At 59.6% G+C, this 21,533-nt stretch overlaps 1 protein-coding gene across 3 annotated transcripts; it reads left to right on the forward strand.

The window, feature by feature from the left end:
* The first annotated feature begins 1,451 nt into the window (after positions 1-1,451).
* On the forward strand, positions 1,452-19,686 carry GPR108 (G protein-coupled receptor 108). Of its 3 annotated transcripts, none has more exons than XM_073318303.2 (18): positions 1,453-1,621; positions 5,590-5,709; positions 6,768-6,818; positions 7,414-7,496; positions 8,163-8,293; positions 9,314-9,396; positions 9,820-9,891; positions 10,497-10,598; positions 11,524-11,657; positions 11,794-11,869; positions 12,785-12,858; positions 13,438-13,555; positions 14,192-14,322; positions 14,966-15,009; positions 15,155-15,204; positions 15,323-15,406; positions 16,154-16,287; positions 17,831-19,686. In XM_073318303.2, the coding sequence occupies exons 1-18, from the start codon at positions 1,508-1,510 to the stop codon at positions 17,901-17,903; spliced, it is 1,674 nt and encodes a 557-aa protein (XP_073174404.1). In that variant the 5' UTR covers positions 1,453-1,507; the 3' UTR covers positions 17,904-19,686. The 3 variants fall into 3 exon arrangements, with proteins under 3 accessions (XP_073174406.1, XP_073174404.1, XP_073174405.1); XM_073318304.2 differs by having other exon boundaries at positions 9,823-9,891; XM_073318305.2 differs by lacking the exons at positions 14,966-15,009; positions 15,155-15,204; positions 17,831-19,686 and having other exon boundaries at positions 1,452-1,621; positions 16,154-16,280.
* Positions 19,687-21,533: the final 1,847 nt, after the last annotated feature.

The following is a 21,533-nucleotide window of genomic DNA, read 5'->3' on the forward strand; positions in this document are numbered from 1 at the left end:
GATGGGGTAAGGCTACAGATTTGAGATTTTCACTGTTTTTCATGCTAATCAGTATCATTTTATTGTTTCCTTGTGTTCCCCTCACTAGACAGCTGTTTTTTTTATCACCTGCTGTCTTTTGTCTTGGTCTGTAAGCTCTTTGGAGCAGGGACTCTCTCCTTGTTATATGTTTGTACAGCACCAGCAAAATGTTGGGGGCCTCCCAGTGCTATTGCAAGACACCTAATAATCATGAAATAATTAAACGGGGTTAGGCAGAGGTGTTGGGCTGTAGTAGGAGGTGCTCTCTCCTATGACTCAGCTGGAAGTCAAGGCTCCAGTGTGCCGTGAGGAGGGTGTGGTGAAGATGCAGCTTTGAGACATAAAATTGCAGCGCCGAGCAACTGTGGTTATGAAAAAGCCCCTGCTATTTTCGCAAGTTGTGATGAAGTATTCATGTTCACAGTTCAGCTGGCTCCACCAGCGTCTATCCCAGGGCCTCAAAAGTTCTTTACTGGCATGTCTGTACTGAGCCTCAGAACCCCACCAGAAAGCCCCACCCCTCCCTTGGGAAATCTAATGGGAATTAGAATCCGGGGGTCCTGATTCCCAGCTTGCCACTGCTCTAACCACTAGACCAAACCTCCTCCTAGAACCAGGATAGAACCCAGGGGTCCTGGCTCCCAGCTCTAACTGCTAGACCACCCGAATCCATCCCAGAGCTGGGCCTAGAACCCAGGCGTCCTAGCTCCCAGGTGCACCCCTTTCCATTGTCTTAGAATTCAGGGCTTCTCAAACTTCATTGCACTGCGACCCCCTTCGGACAACAAAAATTACTACATGACCCCTGGGGCGGGGCGGGGGGAGCCAAAGCCTGAGCCCCACCACCCCAGGCAGGGGGGCTCAAACAGAATCCCCAGGGCTTCAGCCCCAGGCAGGGGGGGCCTGTAACCGGAGCCCCGGCACCCCGGGCTGAGGCTTTGGCCCCAAGCGGTGGGGCTCAAGCTGCAGCAAATCTAAGCCAGCCCCGGCCCCCCATTAGAACAGGGTCACGCCCCACAGCCTCTCTGCCCCCTGTAGCTGCCACACCCCACCCCAGAGGTGCCCACAAGGTAAAGGCCCCAGAGCATCCTGGGAATTGTAGTTCCAGCCAATGAGCTCCAGGAAGGGGAAGCCCTCTCTGGCTAGGCATCATGGGAAATATAGGGTTCCCCTCGGGCTGATGGGAAATGTAGTTTCTAGCGCTAGGCATCATAGGAAATGGAGTTCCAGCCCAAGGCAGCATGGGAAACGCTGCCATTGGTGCGTTTCCCTGTCAGCCTCAAGGCCTGAGGCGGGGATAACGGACGTCGCGCTTGTATTGGTTGACCTTCCCGGCAGGGGCGGGTGCAAGTGACGAGCTGGGCGATGATTAGCGGCGAGGCGGGGTCGCGGCGCGCCGATTGGCGGACCCGGAGGCAGGCGGGGGCGGAGTCTGAGTGGCCGGACCGGGACGGGACGAGGCGGGGCGGCCAGCCGGTGCCCAGGGATGTTCGGCCGGAGGCGGCGGGGGCCCGGGGCCTCGCGGGGGCTGGGGCGGCTCCTCCCGCTGCTGCTGCTGCTCGGGGGCGCCGCGGGCCGGATCCACCGCCTGGTGCTGACGGTGAGCGCGGCTGGGGAGACCGGACCGGACCCGACCGGACCCGACCGGACCCTCCCCCTCCCCCTCCCCTTCCCAGGGATCAGACCCGACCCGACCCCCCCCCCACCCCCCAGGGATCAGACCCGACCCGACCCCCCCCCCCCTCCCAGGGATCAGACCCGACCCGACCCCCCCCCCCTCCCAGGGATCAGACCCGACCCGACCCCCCCCCCAGGGACCGGACCCGACCGGACCCGACCCTCCCCTTCCCCTTCCCTTCCCCCTCCCCCTCCCAGGGATCAGACCCGACCCCCCCCCCTCCCAGGGATCAGACCCGACCCGACCCCCCCCACCTCCCAGGGATCAGACCCGACCCGACCCCCCCCCAGGGACCGGACCCGACCGGACCCGACCCTCCCCTTCCCCTTCCCCTTCCCCCCCCCCCCCTCCCAGGGATCAGACCCGACCCCCCCCCCTCCCAGGGATCAGACCCGACCCGACCCCCCCCACCCCCCAGGGATCAGACCCGACCCGACCCCCCCCACCCCCCAGGGATCAGACCCGACCCGACCCCCCCCCCCACCACCCCAGGATCAGACCCGACCCGACCCCCCCCCACCCCCCAGGGATCAGACCCGACCCGACCCTCCCCACCCCCCAGGGATCAGACCCGACCCGACCCCCCTCCCCACCCCCCAGGGATCAGACCCGACCCGACCCCTCCCCACCCCCCAGGGATCAGACCCGACCCCCCCCCACCCCCAGGATCAGACCCGACCCGACCCCCCCCCCACCCCCCAGGGATCAGACCCGACCCGACCCCCCCCCACCCCCCCAGGGATCAGACCCGACCCGACCCCCCCCCACCCCCCAGGGATCAGACCCGACCCGACCCCCCCCCACCCCCCAGGGATCAGACCCGACCCGACCCCCCCCCACCCCCCCAGGGATCAGACCCGACCCGACCCCCCCCCACCCCCAGGGATCAGACCCGACCGACCCCCCCCCCACCCCCCAGGGATCAGACCCGACCCGACCCCCCCCCCTCCCAGGGATCAGACCCGACCGACCCCCCCCCCCTCCAGGGATCAGACCCGACCCCCCCCCCCCCTCCCAGGGATCAGACCCGACCCCCCCCCCCCTCCCAGGGATCAGACCCGACCCGACCCCCCCCCCCCTCCCAGGGATCAGACCCGACCCGACCCCCCCCCCCCTCCCAGGGATCAGACCCGACCCCCCCCCCCCTCCCAGGGATCAGACCCGACCCGACCCCCCCCCCCTCCCAGGATCAGACCCGACCCGACCACCCCCCCCCCAGGATCAGACCCGACCGACCCCCCCCCCCTCCCAGGGATCAGACCCGACCCGACCCCCCCCCCCTCCCAGGGATCAGACCCGACCCGACCCCCCCCCCTCCCAGGGATCAGACCCGACCCGACCCCCCCCCCTCCCAGGGATCAGACCCGACCCGACCCCCCCCCCACCTCCCAGGGATCAGACACGACCCGACCCCCCCCCCCCTCCCAGGGATCAGACCCGACCCGACCCCCCCCCCCTCCAGGGATCAGACCCGACCCGACCCCCCCCCCCCTCCCAGGATCAGACCCGACCCCGACCCCCCCCCCCCCCTCCCAGGGATCAGACCCGACCCGACCCCCCCCCGCTCCCAGGGATCAGACCCGACCCGACCCCCCCCCCCCTCCCAGGGATCAGACCCCGACCCGACCCCCCCCCCCCTCTCAGGGATCAGACCCGACCCCCCCCCCCTCCCAGGGATCCGACCCGACCCCTCCAGGGATCCGCCCCGCCCCGCCCCCCCCCTCCCAGGGATCCGCCCTCCCCGCCCCCCCCCCTCCCAGGGACCTGACCCGACCCCCCCCCTCCAGGGACCCGACCCGACCCCCCCCCCACCCAGGGATCCGACCCGACCCGACCCCCCCCCCCCCTCCCAGGGATCAGACCCGACCCGACTGGACTGGGCTGACACCCCCCTCCCCCACGGATTGGTCCTACCCCACCCCCCACCCGGGATGAGACCAGCCCCTGAGCTGGGACCCCTTCCCTGGGACGGGACAGGACTGGACCCCCCCTCGGATGGGGATCATAATCCCAGGATGGGACTTCCTGACCCTCAGGACTTGACCAACCCTATCCGACCCTGGAAGGGACCGGCCTACCTTGGCTTTGGGGACTGCCCACAACCCACACCTGGACAATGGGACTGACACCCCCCCCCCTCAGGCTTTGAGCTGCCAGCTTCCCCTCCCCCCCACTCTGAGGCCTCCCCTGCATGATCCCCCCCCTCCCCCCGCTTGCTGGGACTTGAATTACCCTTGGGAACACCCCCGGGAATCTCCCTGAGTCCTTCCTCTCTCCCTGACTTCCCTTGCCTTCTCCCCAGCACCTCATGATCCCCCCCCAGCCTCCATCTCTCCCCTCCTTGTCTCAGTTACACCTTCCCCATCGTCCACCTCGGCCCTTCCACAAACCCTCTCCCCTCCGCCACTCCTCCCCATGGCGCCTGGCCTTGACCAACTTCCCAGACCACCTCCTCCCTTGGTGACCCCTCACGCAGCAGCCCCTGGACTTCCAGGTGGAAATGCTCTGAGAACGCAGTGGTGGGGGAGTGGGGGTCTGGGTAACTGGGGGGGGGCCTGATGTGGACAAGGTCATTGGTGTTTGGGGGATCCCCAGATGGGGACTGGGGGAGTCTGGAGCGGATCTGAGTTTGCAAGGTGTTGAGACAATGTCACATGGATACATGGGCTGCGGTTTGGGCAGCCCAATGTTTCCAGGGTGTGAAGCACAGAGAAGGAACGGGGGGTTGGACCCTCAGGCATGGGCGGCTGAGAAGGGTGTCAGCCAGACTTTCCAAGCTTTCTGTTTTATTTCAGTACGTTTATTTAGCAACTGAAATGCAAATAACACCGGGACACTAGATAACACAATTAAATGATCAGATGAACTCGTTGGCTACATGGGGGGTTGCTTTGTTTCCACATGTTCTGCTGGATGAAGACAGCGCCCTGCTCTCACCTTGTGTCCCACCCCTGGCCACCCTCCCCCATTCTACTCACCCAACACCTTATCTCCCCCCCCCCCGCCCATTTCCCCCAACCTGTTCTTCTCCCTCCTCTCCTCTAACACATCCCAGTCTGATCTCCTTGGGGCTGGAGATCTATTATTTTAATTACAAACGGGCCAGAGCTCCGGTCTAATGTTTGTGTGCGCTTGGAGGGGGTGCTGACGTCTGGGATTTGCTTTGCCTGCTTAACAGAGATTGGAGCTGGCTATGGATTCAGGTGTGAGCTTCCCTACGGGCTGGGAGGAGCGCTCAGTTCTCAGGCTTTGATTTAGGTGGCATCACAGCTGACTCCCTTCTCCGGGAGAAAAACATGGCTCAGATCCTGGGCTCAGTACCGCTCTGAGCCTGTCTGGTGCTGAGCAATGAACTCATCTTCTTTAAGCAGCTGTGTCTACGGGAGCAGCCCGTCGCTGTAGTATGTGGGCTGGGTTAGATTTGGTGCAGTCCCGTCCCTATGGGTCACCATATTGCCACATCCCAGGTGACTCCGTGTGACGAAATGGCGCTTGGCTGATGCAGACACGTGATCTGGATCCGAAACCCTCTAATCTCGCTCCTGCTCCAGCCTCTACCCCCCTGCGCCTCCGAAGTCACTTCCTCTTCTGAAGGGGAAGCAATTCTGATGCCTCTGCAGCTCTGGCAGTGAGATTAATCTGGCTCGCCAAGGGTGGAAGAGGCGTTCTGGGCCCCACCTCTCTGGCTGGCTGCACCAGAGTGACTTTAAAGGGCACCTTGAGGTGCTGCCCTCTGGCTGGAGGCTGCTGCGTGGGGCTGTCCCTTGTTTCCCATCCCTGACCCCTGGAGCCTTGGGAGTGGCGTGGAGCCCTGCCTTGTGTTCTGTTGCTGTTGTAAGCCAGTCTAATGGGCTTGGTGGTGTGATGGCTTCCTGCCTCGTCTATTTCAGGGCGAGAAGAGGGCTGACATCCATTTGAACACCTTTGGCTTCTACGCGAATGGCTCCCTGGAGGTGAACGTGAGCCGGCTGCATCTTGGCCTTGGCAGCGCCAAGCAGGAGAAGCCATGGGTAAGCGCAGCGGCTCTTCCCAGGAGGACTGCAGTCACATAATAGTTCATGGTGCATGCCAGGAAGCGAACCCCACCTCTCCCCGCCCGTGATTCCCAAGGGGACAGCAGGTGTGGGTGTGAATGGCGCTGCCCCAGGGTGGTTCACACCTGTGGGGCGCTCCTGCAATGAATCTAGCATTCTCTCCGCTGGGAGCAGAGATGGCTGGGTTGAGCTAAACTTTAGGTCTGAGACACCTGCTGTCCTGGGTTCCAATCAGGCAGAGGAAGAATGGCCCAGGTCCCTGGCCTACAACTGGGAGATCAGTTCTGTGCTCTGCCACCAACTTCCTATGTGACCTTGGGCAAGTCACTTAGATGGAGAATAGAGGCCCATTGAGATACTTCAAAAAAAAAAAAAAAAAAAAGATGTTAACAGCACTTGGAAGGTTAAATACATGAAATATTGTGGGGTTGTGTGTGTGTGTGTGTGGGTCATTTAAGTACCTAAGATGGATCAGATTCCTGGCGCTAGCCTATACCCTCAGCCAGGCCAGCTGGGGGAGTGTTTTGTTTGTGGGGGGGTAGAGGCAACCACCTGAATAAGAGCCCGAGTTACCTCTGCAACTGCGGTGAAGACATACCCTAGAAGCAGCCAGCAGGGCTCCCCCTCCAAAGGGCTGTCCATAAAATTCATAATGCATTAGGGGCTGGGTGGGTCCTTAATTTGGCGGGTTTCAGTGTTCCAAGGGGTGGGTGGGTCTGAACACATTTTTTGAGAATGGTCAAGTAACTTATGGACTTCCCCCAACACTCAGTCCATCTGGTAAGAAATCCAAGTAGCCGGATACCTTCGGGCCTCCTGGAGTTGATCAGTGAGCTGGTCTGGAGGGCCGTAACTGTGTATCATGGGGCATCTTGATGCCCTGTATGGGAGACATCATGGCTGGCTGCCTCTTGGCAGAGTTTCTGTGCCCTGCCCCACCCGAGCCTTCCCCATCTGCGAAAGGCTTAGGGATTTGCCCCTTGCTAATGCAGAGAAGGGCTTGGTTATAACAGATGAATCCTTTCTCTTTCCAGGTCGGCTTCAGCTTGTCCAGGACGAGGATTCGCGAGGCCCTTTCCTACCCAGTGAGTTGCCATTCTCTGTGTGTGCATGCAGACTCTTCTGAGTTTGTTTGGGAAACGCTGGTGTTCTGGAGGGGGAGTCCTGCTCAATGGGTGATGTGTTGTTCTTGAGTGACCCCTTCTGGCTGATCCCCTGAGCAGCGGTAACTGGCTTCACCGCATGGAACCCAGATGGGTTCTCCAGGGCTAGGCTGTTGCAAAGGAATCCGGAAGGGGGAATGTCCGGAATCTGCCATCGGTTACCTCTGGGAGCCACTGGAAAGACTGGCTGTAGGGGAAGTGAATGTGAATCAGTCCCTTGGAGAGGCAGCAGGGTCTAGTGGGTAGAGCTCTGGACTGGAAGTTGATAGGACCTCAGTTCTATTCCCAGCTGTGCCACTGACCTGTTGAGTGTCACATCCCCTCCCTCCCTCCCTGTCTTTTGGCTATTTAGATTGTAAACACTCTGAGGCAGGGACTGTCTCTTACTACGTACAGCATCTTACACAGCAGGGCCCTGATTTGGGGCCTACTGTAAATCCAGATGGTGGTAATTAGTTAGCTTGTACATGGTTTTTTTTTTGTCTGATCTGATGCGGGGCAGTTTTCCTCTCTGCAGGGGAAGGAATCTCATAACTGCACCTTGGAACAAAATGGAGCGGAGTCACGAATCCTCTTCCTCATCGACGTCAACCAGAAAAGGCAAGTGAAATTCTGTCTGCGCTTATGTATATTTCATTGGATTCCTCATCCGGCCTCCCGCTAAATCGACTGGAGCCGTTAACGGCAAGTTAGCCTAGTTCCTAGACTCTTCCGGGTCCAGGGATCAGAGCAGCCCCTAGCAAATATGCAGACAGCTCATGTCACCATCGCTGCCTGCAACCACCCCTGATATCAGGTGGTGTGTGAAAGAGGACTAGGATTAGACAGGGAATAAATAAGGAGATGTGATGGTGGTGTATAAATTAATGAGTGAATGGTAGACAGAAGATCAGTCAGGTGCTCCTACGTATCCTCTTGTTACAGGAGGTTACACAGTGAAATGGAAAAGGCAGCAGAAAAATTAAACTGCTACTTTTACTCTGAGCACTAGACCCTCCCAGCTGGGAGTAGAACCCAGGAGTCCTAGCTCCCAGTTATAACCACACTAGACCCCACGTCCCTCTCCCAGAGCTAGGAACAGAACCCAGGTGTCCTGGCTCCCAGTGACCTGAAACAGGAGGCATCCTTTAGTAGGGTGTGTTGGGAGAGCGACCCTTTGCATTACTGATCCCGCCCCCTCTCTCCACGTCCCTTCCGACTCTGGGGGGTGAACCCATCTCCATTGTGTCACGCCCCCCGTACTGACGCTTGGTTCTGTCCTTTCAGGGTCCAAGTGCGGAAGCTGGGAGAGCAGAAGAAGCTGCAGATTTATTCCGGTCTGATCCCCGAGGTGCAGAATGGGGGCTCAGATCCGAAACCAGCCAACGATAGCAAGGCCCAGGCTGCTGCCAGTAAAGGTGAGGGAGACTGGAAGCGGCCTAGACGCCCAGGTCTTGCTGTCTCCTACTTACCCGGCGTGAAGTAGCCTTCTCCATGCTGCTCAAGAAGGAGCTAGTTTTCTCCCTAATGAGAGCGCTGCAGTTAATTGCTTAACATGGCAGGTGCATCTGATCCCGCTAGCATTGCCCCATGCACTCAATATGTAACTCTGTGTGCTTCGGGGGTACCTTTGTTCCAAGGATCTCAAAGCACCAGGGGGAACATGGCCAGATTACAGATGTAGCGGGACCCCAGTGCTTGAAATGCAGCCATCTTTGGGGTGGAATGTGGCAGCTATGTAATAGACACCCAGCACTCGTGCTCGTGTTTAGGATAGGAAGTTGAGGCTACTACGGCAGCTAATGCCAAGGAGGCAGGTCATCGTTGTCGGAGTTGGCCCAACGGACGGCTGGAGTTAATGTCAAGTATCCCATAGTATGTACTGTATAATCATATTAGTCCTGTCCCAGCCACAGCTGCGATTGAGGCCCTATTGTGTTGGGTGCTGCATAGACACATAGTAAGAGACGGTCCCTGTCTTGGAGAGCTCCGTCTAAACAGACATGGGAAGGCTTTTCCCCAGGGTATAGATGGGGAAACTGAGGCATAGAGCTGGAGTGACTTGCCCAAGGTTGTGCAGAGCCAGCGATTGAACCCAGATCTCCTCCGTCACGGTGCAGTGCCGTAACCACAGCCGATCCCTCCTGTCTGGCGCTGGCTTGGAAGGGAGTGTGCCATCCGCTTGTTCGTTGGAGATCTCTCCTCCGCGTAGTAACCCATCCTGACTCTGCTGAGCTTGTGGGATTGAACAGCTGCACAGCAAATGGGGCAAGCCAGCAAGGAGTCTGCCTGGTGCAAGGTGGCTTTTTGGGGAGCAGCTGATGCAAGGGCCTGAGAGGAGGTGGGGGGCAGGAGTGGCTCCCAGCCTGAGCCACGCCAGCAGGAGCTGGAGTTAACGCCATCTAGTCCTTGACGAAGGGGCGTGTTCGTTCTTCCAGGCACAGAAACACAGCAGGAAGTGCCTGGTAAAGGGCCCAATGCGGGAAGCCCCCAGAAGAAGACAGAGGGCGAAGCCAAGCAGGTACATGCCCTTCAGAGACTGAGCCTAGGGCGGTTCCCAGGCAGCTGTGCCAGGTCACTAGACTTCTGCTGGCACCTGCTGCCTCCCCGATTCCAGCACCGTTCTCTCAGCAGAGCCCAGGGTGCCAACTGCCCGTTGTGGGACAGAGAGGCTGGGGAGAGGGGCAGGCTTTGGGGAATCGGGCTGGATGGGAAGCGGGGAGCGACAGAGTCCTGGTCGTTGCTTGCGGCGGTATGACAAGCAGCCCTCACCCACGGACCAGCAGCTGGGAACTGTAGCACGGCTGAGCCGCTGGCGTGGTGGTAAGCCAGGCTCCAGGCGATCCCTGGGCAGAGTAAGCCCCACTCTTTCCTCCTCTCCCACGGGCGGCAGGGGACTCTCCAGCTCTGTGCACGTTGCTCCTTACTGGCCTTTCTTGTGCAGCAGGATTCCGGCCACAGAGTGGAAGATCTGGTCCTGGCTCTAGGGAACGTGAACGACTCCTACAACTTCAGCGTAAGTGTCGCCCGGCTGGATGGAGGAAGGGCCCTCCTGGAACAAGCCAACAGCTTGTGTTCTTCCCCTGTGTTTTTCCCCCCCGCCCCCAAGCTCAGACCTGTGGGCCCATCCGGCCTGGCATCTCCCCACCCTCACTTCCAAGGCAGGTCAGCCTGGCCCAACTATCCTGGTATCTGCTTCCCTGTAGCCTGTTCCCCTCTCCTCCCTGACACATCAGATCAAATAAGTGGCCTGGTCCAATGGCATCCCACCTCCTGCTGTGTGGGATGAGCCCCTTTGGTCAGTCTAGTCTGGTATCCCTGATCATTGCTGAATGGGGCTGGACCCAGCTGTCTCGCTACAAGGCCTGTCCTGGCCAGTGAGGGCTGCACACTGCTCCTTAGAACTGCTGCTGGGTTGACTTGCTCCCCGCCCTTCCTGGGCCAGAACGGGCTGCAGCCCAGAGAGGGAGGGGCAGAGCCCCTGGAGTCTTGACGTGTCTGTAATGGGAACTCCACTGAGCAGGGGGGATCCTCGGCCTGTCTCCTGCAACGAGTCAGGCTGGATACTTCCGATCAGAGCCCTGACCGGTAACTCGGGTCTCTCCCCCTCTGTCTTTGCAGTTCCACGTAGTGATCGGCTCGGAGGCGGAAGGTCTGTACAACCTCAACTTTCACAACTGCCACAACAGAGCCCCGGCAAACCAGATGCCTTACGACATCACCGTGAGTGTGCATTTGGGGGACGGTAGCCCCCCCCCCCCCCCCCCGTGGAGGCACTAGAGTTCTGATCCTCTGCTACAGACTTCCCCTCTCTGCCTCCGGGCGGATTAGAAAGCAGAGTAAAGCACTGGGACTGGGACTCAGGAGACCTGGGTCCTATTCCCTGAGTGAGCCACTTCCCCCCCCCACCCCCCGTGCCTCAGTTTCCCCATCTGTAAAATGGGGATAATGACACTGACCTCTGCGAAGTGCTTTGAGATATGTGGCTAGAAAGTGCTATATGAGCTAGATATTTGTATTGCTGTAGTGGCTAGGAGCCCCAGTCCCGGCCCAGGACCCTCCTGTGCTCGGCAATGTACAGACACAGAACGCAAAGCCAGTCCCTGCCCCAAAGACCTGACCACCTAAGTAGAAGCCCAGGCTGCTCAGATTCCCTACACTGAGCCCCAAACGCTTGTCCTGCTGCCATCGACAGGATGAATGGGCCATGAGGGGTCCTTACTGGGCTGTGGAGTACAAGTGCCTGGGATTTGAACCCAGGTCTTCAGTGTTCCAATTCAGGGCTTTATCCGCCAGGCACGGCAAGTCTAGAGCAAACTGCGGGCACGCCACGCATTTCCAAAGCCACAGCACGCGGCGGGGTTTGTCATACATCCTTGGTCTGTGTTTGTTGCTCCCAGTCCCATCTAGCCTCCTGTTGCGCCCCTGCTATGGGAGATCAGACCAGCTAGCCCCTCTGGCCTGGTATCCCCCCCTGCATGTTGGATCAGATCAGTGGTCCATCCAGTGTTTCCCCCACCACTCCAGACCAAAGCAAGGGGCCCCTCTAGCCTGGTGCTCCCCTGCCACCCTGGATCAGACCTCCTGGGGGTGGCGTCTCCCCCAGCCTTAGCTCCCACTCTGCACTGACTCCGTCTCTGCTTTGCAGGTGATGATCCGAGAGAAGAACCCGGACGGGTACCTGTCGGCTGCCGAGATCCCCCTCATCAAACTCTACCTGGTCATGTCCGCCTGCTTCCTGGCCGCGGCCACCGTGTGGGTCTACTTCCTCTGCCAGCACAAGTGAGCCCCGCCCCTCTGGTCGACTGTGTCCACACTGCTTTTCCCGGGCAGGCAGCCTTCCTCTCTGTTGTACCCCACCCTGCCCTGCCACGGAGCCGCCATGGGCACCCGCCTGATTGTGTCTCTCTACCTGCAGGTTCAGCGTGTTCAAAATCCACTGGCTTATGGCCGCCTTAGCGTATACCAAGGCCCTTTCTCTCCTCTTTCACAGTGTAAGTAGACAGCTACGCCAATGCAGGTGGGCCCAGGGACAAAGGGCTTGAGAGACCTGGGCGCGAGCCATTGGCCTGCTGGCTGATTTCAGGCAAGCTGCTCCTCTGTGCCTCAGTTTCCCCATCTATGAAATGGGAATGATGCTGCCAAGCCTCCTTTGTAAAGTGCTTTGAGACCCATAGATGAAAAGCAATCTGTGAGCTAGGTGTTTGTAGTACGGTTGCTCTTACGAACCCCAGTCATGGACCACGACCCCATTGTGCTAGGTCTGGGACACGCACAGAAAGCTGGTAGAGCCTGATGTTATTGGACAGCAGCCATACCTGGGTTCACTGCAGTCGGGCTCCCGCTGACCCCCATGAGCCTCGGCCTCAGCCTAGCTGGGGTGTCCCTGTCTAAGAGGTGACATGTGCCCAGGGCCTGCTGGCTCAGGGGATTGGGTAGAGGAAGACGCTAGCCTGTAAGGTGTTAGCCTGAATCCAGCGCCCCTCGAAAAGCTTCGGGGCAAACTGAACATGATGGCCTGCCTGGTCCCAGGGTCCTCTCTGCTCTCAGCGCGCTGGCCGGGACAGTGTCCCCCTCCCTCCCTCTAAGCCTGGGTCACCCCTGCTAAGAATCTCTGACCCTTCTCGGGGAAGGGCTGGTCTATCCCCAAGAAGACAATGGTGTCTCTCTGGCATGCGGGGCTGAGACCTGTTGGACTCCTTTTGTGCACTGGCTGCCCGACAGCTGTCTCGTGATGGCTGTTACCCGGCCGGGACACGGAGGTGAATGGCTCCGAGTCCCCTCGGCTTTGCCACCAGCTCCCTAACAAGCAGATGGCCTTTGGGTGGCTGTGGTGGGCGCTCTCCCAGCCTGTCTAGCCTGAATCGGGAGGCTCCAACTGAGACCCCGTTCTCTGTCCTCTCTCTCAGATCAACTACTATTTCATTAACACCGAGGGTCACCCGATCGAGAGCTTAGCCGTCATGTACTTCGTGACCCACCTGTAAGTTCAGAGCGTCCGGTTACGGGGCCTACGCAGAGGGGACATGGATAGCCCAGCATCACGGCTGGCTCCGGGGGTGGGGGCCCTGGGGGAGCCACTGGATAATGGGGGAGCTTGCAAGTATTGTAGTCCCAGTTTCTCCCACCAGGGAGCACTGGCTGGGGGTGGTGCTTGCCACCACTGGGAGGGTTGCTGGGGAGGTCTCGCTACCACAGTCCACCCAGCATGAGGGGCCCTGGAGGGTGTCGTAGGACACTGACTGCTTGGAGCTGATAATTGCAGGGGATGGTGTAGGAGGGCTGGCTGTGGGCGGAGCTTTTAGCCACTCCAGTCGCAGCCTCTTCCTGTAGGGGGCGCTGTATAGAGCAGGGCAGGAGCGCTGCCTGTGGGGGAAGCTCCTGGATACTGCAGTTCCAGCCTCTCCCAGCAGGGGGCGCTGTGAGGAGCAGGGGCAGTTGCGCGGGGGAGGGGGGCGTGTCCCGGTTTCTTCAGTCCCACAGCCCCTCTGTGGCTCGCCCTGGGCCCGCCCTGCCTCCCAGAACAGGGCGCCCGCCTGAGTTGCCTCTGGGTCCCTTGCAGGCTGAAGGGCGCCCTGCTCTTCATCACCATCGCGCTGATTGGGACAGGCTGGGCCTTCATCAAGTACATCCTGTCGGACAAAGAGAAGAAGCTCTTTGTGATCGTCATCCCCTTGCAGGTGAGAGGCGCGAGGGCTGGGGAGGGGGGGGAGCTGCCACTTCTGTGGGCGGCTGCCTCCTCGCCATTCTGCCTTAAAAGCCAGAGCTGTGCTGGGTGGGGACATGGGGCTGGAGTTGGGGTGGGGTCGCTTACGTCCACCCTGAGGTGCCCCCTCCCCACCTCCTAGGGACACCGTAGCCGGATCTGTCCGGGCTCATTTTGGACTCCCGGTGCTGAAAGCGAACGATTTGGGCAAGCGATTCCCTCGGTGAAGCCCCGTTGGCTCATGGACAGAGCCCTGGGCTGGACCTTGGGGGATGTGGGGTCTGCTACCCGCTCCGCCCCTTGTCAGCTGGGTGACTTCAGCCAAGTTGCCTCCCCACCCCCCCTTGTGCCTCAGTTTCCCCATGTGCGAGATAGGGATGATGGTACTGCCCTTCCTTGTGGAAGCGCTTGGAGATCTTCAGATGAAAAGGGCTAAATAAGAGCCAGGTGGTAGCACCCTGCTCTGCCCTGGCGTTTCGGCAAGCGGGGGGAAGATACAGGGCCCACGCTGGGGTGGCAGGTGTTTGGGCAGCGACGGCTAGTGCCCGCCTGCAGGATGCCCATCTGGGGCTGCGAAGTCCCTTCACCACCCGCCTTTCCCATTGCGCAGGTGCTGGCAAACGTCGCTTACATTATCATCGAGTCCTCGGAGGAGGGCAGCAGTGACTACGCCTCCTGGAAGCAGATCCTCTTCCTGGTGGACCTGCTCTGCTGCGGGGCCATCCTCTTCCCCGTGGTGTGGTAAGAGCCGGGGGGGGGGTTCTGCCCCGGAGCCCATCTCAGCAGCGCTACTGCCTTGGGTTGGGAACCTGCCAGGTCTCGCAAGCTAAGCTGGGTCAATGCTTGGATGGGAAATGGAGGAAAACTGCAGGGTGGGGGGTCTGTAGGGGGCTCTCTCCCAAGTCAGCTGTGACCCTGATGCTGCTGTACTGCAGGATGAGGGGGTTAGTAGGGGGTGATCTCCCCTTGGAGTCAGCGCTGACCCCACGGTGCTATGGGGGACTGTCATGGGAGGTATTGTCATGTCCGTCTCTCTGGGGTCATGGTGGTGCCAATCACTCTCCACCCCCCATACGTCCCCATGGGAAGTGTCCGGTGCAGAGGGGCATCCCGGCTTTGTGCACTAACCTGGGTGCCCGACACAGTGCTGGGGGACCATTGAAGGCTTCATGGGGTGGGGTGAAGGGTGCAAATCTTCCCACAATCCCATGGGAGTCATTGCTTTGGCTTGGCCACGTCCCCACGGAGGTGATCTCTGCATCCTGCCCCTGTGAGCCATGGGCCCAGCAGGCTCGTCTGCTCCAGGCCGGTGGAGTTGCCCCTGGGAAAGGCAACTCCAGAGCCGAGGGCGGGAACCGCTGAGCATCTGTTGGTCCATCCACAGGTCCATCCGCCACCTCCAGGAGGCCTCCAGCACAGATGGCAAAGGTGAGTCCATCTTGGCTTCCTCCGGAGAAACCCAGCTGCTCCCTCCACCCCCTCGCTCTGGGGGGGACTCTGTCCCCCTCCGTCCCCCCCAATGTGGAACCTGCTTCCAGTGCCGTTTGACAAACTCCCCTTGTTTTATTTCCAGCTGCCACAAACCTGGCGAAACTGAAGCTTTTCAGACATTACTACGTCATGGTAGGTGCCCACAGCCCTGGCTCCTCTCTCAGGGACACTGGCAGCATCAGCACTGTGTGCGTGACGGGACCGGGACCCTGCCGTGGCCTCAGTCGCTCTCTCTCTCCCCCTCTTCCAGGTCGTGTGTTACATTTACTTCTCCCGCGTCATTGCCATCCTGCTCAAATTCACCGTCCCCTTCCAGTGGCAGTGGCTCTATGAGGTGAGGCTGAGGAGGGGGGGTGGGGTGGGAGGCAGGATTCCTGGGTTCTATTCCTAGCAATGTCACTGATCCATTCTAAGATCCTTATTGGCAAGACGGGGGACATCTCCCGCCCTCCCAGCTGGGCTCTGGACGTGAGTGGTGGCGAAGTGCTTTGAGATCCATTGGTGAGATGCTGTATTGTAAAGACGTGTATTATAGGCCGAGTTTTCTTGCCTCTGGACTGGAAGTGGCGACTGGGGATCTGCAATGCAGGTGCCTCTGACTGGTCCCCAGCCTTTGCTTACCCTGCAACCCACCCAGCTGGGACTGTGAGCTGGTGCTAAGTAGACGTCTGCTGGGCCAGTAGTTGGCTAGGAGACCACCAAGGAGAGCCCAGCTGCTTTGGGAGATGCTGTGAGCTGCAGCACTCTTCCCACTGGCTACTGCAGCCGGCTGGTGCTAGGGGGCGCTATGCTGCACTCGGTCAGATTTCATGTAAATCCAAGGGTCTGAGATAGCTGCAGACGTTTCAACAGCCCCCCTTTCCCAGGTCAGTTTCCTTCCCAAATTCCAGGGTGGGCAATACACATTCAGGCCTCGTTGTTGTTTTTTCCCTATCACTCATTGTGTGATTCTTCCCTTCCCGTCCTAAACTGTTGCTGTGTGCTGTTATGTCCCACCCCAGAGCCAGCTGCATCAACAGCAGCTGCACTGATCTTGGACTCCAGTCGCTAGGCCTAAGGACCCTTCTTTCCTTCCTTGCAGCTCCTGGTCGAAGTATCCACCTTGGTTTTCTTCATCCTAACGGGATACAAGTTCCGCCCGGCTTCGAACAACCCTTATCTACAGCTGCCCCAAGAGGATGAGGAAGAGGGGGAGGAACTGCAGATGAATCAGGTGTAAGCAGCTGGATCTCTGGGTGGGGTGGGGAAGTCGGGCTCATTCCCAGTGCTACTGGGGCTGGTGTAGACTGTGAGCAGGGAAACTCACCCATCTTGTCTCTCTAACATCCTGGGACCAACAGGGCTATACCCAGTTTGCATACATGGAATAGCTATTTGGGCCTGAGTTATGCTCATTCAGTTTCCCACCTGTGTGTGAACCTGATGAGTAGGCTTGGCAGAATTCGATGTTTATGGTTTTTATCATTTTGATGGATAATATCAATATTTATTTTAAAATATTCCCCCCCCCATTTTTATCATTTTTCAGTTTTCACAAGGAAACTAGAAGAGGATCCGGCAAGGGGGCAGACAATAATTAGCTAATGACAGTGGCCATTGAAATTGTCCGTTAAAGTTTTAAACACCAATTGGCAGTGTTCCATGGCAAAATGTACCAAGTAAATAGCCTTCGATCAAACACTGAGGTCTCAAGTTGCATTTTTCTTACTTTGCCTCTCAGTTATGAATGGAAATATTTGTGTGTGTGTGTGGATGTTGGGTGAGATCCACCTTCCACATTTACCAGTAAAAATCAAATCCTTCCAAGCTCACTGGTGGAGGTCAGACTAGATCAGTGGTTTTCAACTCTTTTTCTGGCAACCCATTTGAAGAAAATTGTTGTTGCCCGTGACGCAACAGAGCTGGGAATGAGGCGTTCAGGGTGTGGGAGGGGCCTCTGGGCTGGGGCAGGGAGTTGGGGTGCAGGAGAGGGTCAGGGCTGTGGGGGCAGGCTCTGGTGCGGGGCTGGGGATGAAGGGTTTGGGGTGCCAAAGGGGCTCCGGGTTTCGTGGGAGGCTCAGGGCTGGGGCAGGGGATTGGGGCATGGGCTTACTTCCGGTGGCTCCCAGTCTGTGGCACAGCTTGGGTGCAGAGGCAGGCTTCCCGTGCTGCACCCCGGAAGTGGCCAGAAGGTCCGGCTCCTAGGCGGAGGCACGCAAGTGGCGCTGCATGGCTCTCGCCCACAGGCACCTCCCCCCCATACTCCCATTGGCCGGGAACTGGCCAATGGGTCCGTTCCCAGCCAATGGGAGTGCGGAGCCAGTGCTTGGGGCAGGGACAGCGCACGGAGCCCTGTGGTCCCCCTGCCTACAAACTGGACCTGCTGCTGGCCGCTTCTGGGGCGCAGCGTGGTGTCGGAACAGGTAGGGACTACTGGCTTTTACTGGCCGGCTGCCAGGGTCCCTGGGAGCTGAGCAAGGCGACCCAGTGCCTTGCATTCCGCAACCCGAACTTTGAAAACCACTGGACTAGATCTCGAGGGTCCCGTCTGACCTTCAAGTCTGAGTCCTCTTGCTCCTGCTCCACAGCACCCTCTGTTGCTTGTCCGGGGAAGTTCCAGGTGTTAGGTGTAGCGGGTGTTACTGCTTTCCATAAGGGAGGGAACTTATCCCTGCAGTTCCAGGAGCTGCAGGACCCTTGCTAGGGCTGTAGAGGAAGCACCCAGGTCTGATCCATCCCATCTGAGTCTGGGGTCGTCTGTCTCGCTTTCTCTCTGCAGGGTCACAGAAGTCGGCGTCCATGAGGGTCTCTCCAAGCTGAAGAAGAGCAGGGTTGCCCGTGAGGCAGTGTGAGGCCTATCCACCCAGACTGTTGCTCGCGCTCGGACCCTGGGGAGGCCGCCGGGTCCCACCCTGTGGCCTGGCCGAAGACTCCCAAGTGGGACAGAGAAATCTGGGGGTTTGTGTTGAATTCCTGCCTCTCTGCTCCCCTGCCCCACCTTGTGGCAGTGCTGAGAACTGCATGGTCCCGTGCAATTCCAGCCGCTGTTCCCAGAACCAGGCCTGTTCTCCAGACTGCAAGAAGATCAGACGAACTCTGGATGGCTGGGGGCTGCTGTCTCTTGTACGGGGCTGCGGGGGGGGGACTTTGGCCAAGCTCTGCTCTTCTCCTGCAAGAGCGGTTTCCAGACCCGCTTCCTGATCCGTGCATCCCTGCTGCTGGCTTAGATGCATCCTCCACCAGCAGCCCCCATCCTCACCAGCTCTCCCACCCCCTTCTCCTTCACTCCATTGACTAGCTGGGGCCAAGCAGCAAAGGTGGAGCTGGCCTTAAGCACCAACATCTGGCTGGGGTCAAAGAGGTCCTGTACCACTGGGGTGAGGCGATAGATGGTTCCAGGGCGGAGGAGAAGTAGAGGCTATCTTCAGCTGAGGCCAAGAGCTCCCCAACCCCACTACATGCTGGTGGTGCTGAGCAATAGGCCAGGATCTAGACAACAACTGAGCAGTGACGCTTGGCTTTCGCTCGTCGGGATCTCCGTGTGGTACCCGGTTAGCTGTGGGCCATGGTTTTCACTCGAGCATCGGTGGTCCCTCCTTCCTGGGAGAAGCAGGTTTTCAGGGGCATGCTGCTCCTGGCTTCTTGCTAGACCCTGTCGGGTGGTAGGTTCAGGTGTGATTCTCACACCAGCTGGGCCTGCAGGGCTTGCGTCTTGGTTGCCTCTCTGTGACTCCAGCGTGCTCGCCTGCCGCGTCTGTCTGCTCTGCCCGTCTCCCCGGGAGCTGAGATTGGAGCTGGCTTCCTTCCTGCTCAGACCCCAGCGCTAGATCCTGCCCTTGGTTACCTGTGCAGCTAGGTGGAAACGGGGGTTCCACCCTTAAAGGGAATGAGCAGGGGAGAACCCAGCTTCATTTAGCTCCCAGCCTGCCCCTGTGAGCTGGGGTAAGCAACCTCCTCCTCCCGTGGAACAAACCTCTTTAACCCCAGATACAGAGTAGGTGGGACCCGCTCATGCACAAGGCCTGTACCCCTGCTGGGATTGGCCCAGCACCCCTGAAACAGCAGGCTCTTAGCTGCTGTGCACCAGGCCAGAGGCAGGAGCTAACAGTGTGAGGCCACGGAGGAGTTTGGGACCCGGCCCCTGCTTGTGACACTACTGGAGTTCAGGCCAGCGTAGAACAGCCAGCGTCCTGATCCTCAACGCAGGCTCTGTCTGCATTTATGCGACCTGCTCAGTGGCTGCAATGGGGGGGAGGGGGCCTCCCCACAAGGGAGATCCTACTGCCGGGGTGCCACCACCCTCTCTCTGGCTGCCTCTGTTCTCTACCGAATAACTCTGCCCTTGGCTGTGATGCCCTTGTAAGTGCGGGCTCAACACCTCTCCTCCCCCCCGATTTAAATTCCTCATTATTTCTGGGAACTGTGATTATCACACTCCTAACCCCTGGGTGGATCCCCATTGTCTCAGCAGGGTTGGGTCAATATGCCCACGTGGTAAGGAGTTCCTTGGCTTAATTGTAACTTTCTGCACAGCCTGGCGCGGGAGGTCTCTGGCTTTGTCTTAGGGGAGTGGGCTCTGTGTATAGAGGGCAAAGCCCTGCATTCCATGCTGGTGTATAAATGGCCCTTTCCGTATCTTGGCTCTGGCTTATTCATTTGGGTAAAACAGCTGCTCTAAGATTGAGGCTTTTCGAGCATGGCGCGTGTGACGGTGGGGGCCTGCCCGGTGCGAAGTGTCGTGACTTGATCCTAAAGCAGTGTTCATCCTAACGCACGTGGTATCCAGTTCTGAGCTGGGCTCTAGGGCGGAAGGACCTGATCCTGATCCATCAGCCCTGGGGCCTGCGTGGGCATGAGGGCTGAAGGCTCAGCCCCTGCCTCCATTGCAGAGGCATGGATCAGCGTTCACGTCACGCTCCCCGTCAGTACCCGGCTCCGGCCGGAGCAGCTCCTGATCCAACCAGCGGATCAACTTCGGTGAAGAATCCTGGGCATGCGGCATGTTGCGTCTGTGCTAGGAAGAAGATTGCCCTGCTAACGCTGGAAGCTATTTGACTGACATGGGCAGGCCTTAGGTCGGGCGGGCAAACATTTTGGCCTGAGGGCCACATCGGGTTTCCAAAATTGTATGGAGGGCCGGTTAGGGGAGGCTGTGCCTCCCCAAACAGCCAGGCACGGCTTGGGCCCCAGTCCCTATCCATCCACCCCCCCCTGCTTCTCACCCTGACGAGCCCCCAGGACTTCTGCCCCATCCAACCTGCCCTGTTCCCTGACTGCCCCACCTCCGATCCCCCACCTGCTTGCCTCCTGCTGCCCCCTCCAAACCCCCCCTCCCTCCTGACTACCCCCCCCCCCGGACCCCTGCCCCCATTGAACCCCCTTGGTCCCTGGCCTCTGACCGCCCCGACCGCTATCCACACCCCCGGCCCTGCCCACCCCGCAAACTCCCCTGCGCTCTAGCCGACCCCCCCTGCCCCCTTACTGCGTTGCCTGGAGCACCGGTGGCTGGTGATGGTACTGCCACTCGCCGTGCAGCACAGAGCACCAGGTCAGACCAGGGCTCGCGGCCCGCCCGCCCCGAGCACTAAGCCGGTGGTGTAGTGAGCTGAGGCTGCGGAGGAGGGGCCGGGGGCTAGCATACTGGGACAGGAGCTCGGGGGGGGGCAGGAGGGTCCCACAGGCGGGATGTGGCCCCCCCCCTCTGCCTTAGGTGATGCTTGTTTGGATGCAGTGGTGCTGGACCAGAGAACACAAGGCTGCCGCTGGGGTGCAATGGAAGCAATTGATTATACATTGGGCCTGTAGCCCTGCAGGATCAGCACGGTCTAGGACGTCCAGCGTCCACCCCAGCACAGCCCCCATTGCGGGTTACGGCCCTGAGGCCTCCAATCCTGGAGCTGGGTTAGCGCTCAGGCTCTCAACTCTGCCCCCTCCCCTTGATCTAGGCCAGGGGGCTTCCACCAGGTTCCACGTTTGCCGTGTCCATTCCATCAGCTAAGATGGAGTTCCTGGCTGTTGCTCCAGGCAAGGAGCCAGGTTCAATGCGGGGAGTGGAGGGTGGCTGTTGGGGTCAGGGATGGTGCTCTCCTCATGGGGGTAGAGCCCCAAGCACAAGAGGGCTTCTCCAGGCAACCATGATATTGCAGGGGTTTGGGCACAGCTGCCCTGATCCTGCCTCTGCCACAGCCTTCCTGCATGACCATAGGCACCTCACTTAGCCCTTCTGTGCCACTTAACCCCTACTGCCCCAAGGGGGACGGGGGGGAGACTAAATACACTTGCAGTTGTGAGGGGCTCAGCTACTACTGTAATGGGGGCTGTAAGTACCATGGATGGGGGGGGATAACTTATGGGGCAGCTGTAGGGCCCCAGCTGTCCTGCCTCTGCCCTTCCCTCTGCGGACGAAGAAGTGAGAGTTCCCACGCCCCTGCCGGGCAGCTGCCATTTTCCAACGACTTAAAAATTGACCCCAGCCACCAGGC

Source organism: Lepidochelys kempii, chromosome 20, assembly GCF_965140285.1.
Source record: "Lepidochelys kempii isolate rLepKem1 chromosome 20, rLepKem1.hap1, whole genome shotgun sequence".
NCBI classification, from domain to species: Eukaryota; Metazoa; Chordata; order Testudines; family Cheloniidae; genus Lepidochelys; species Lepidochelys kempii.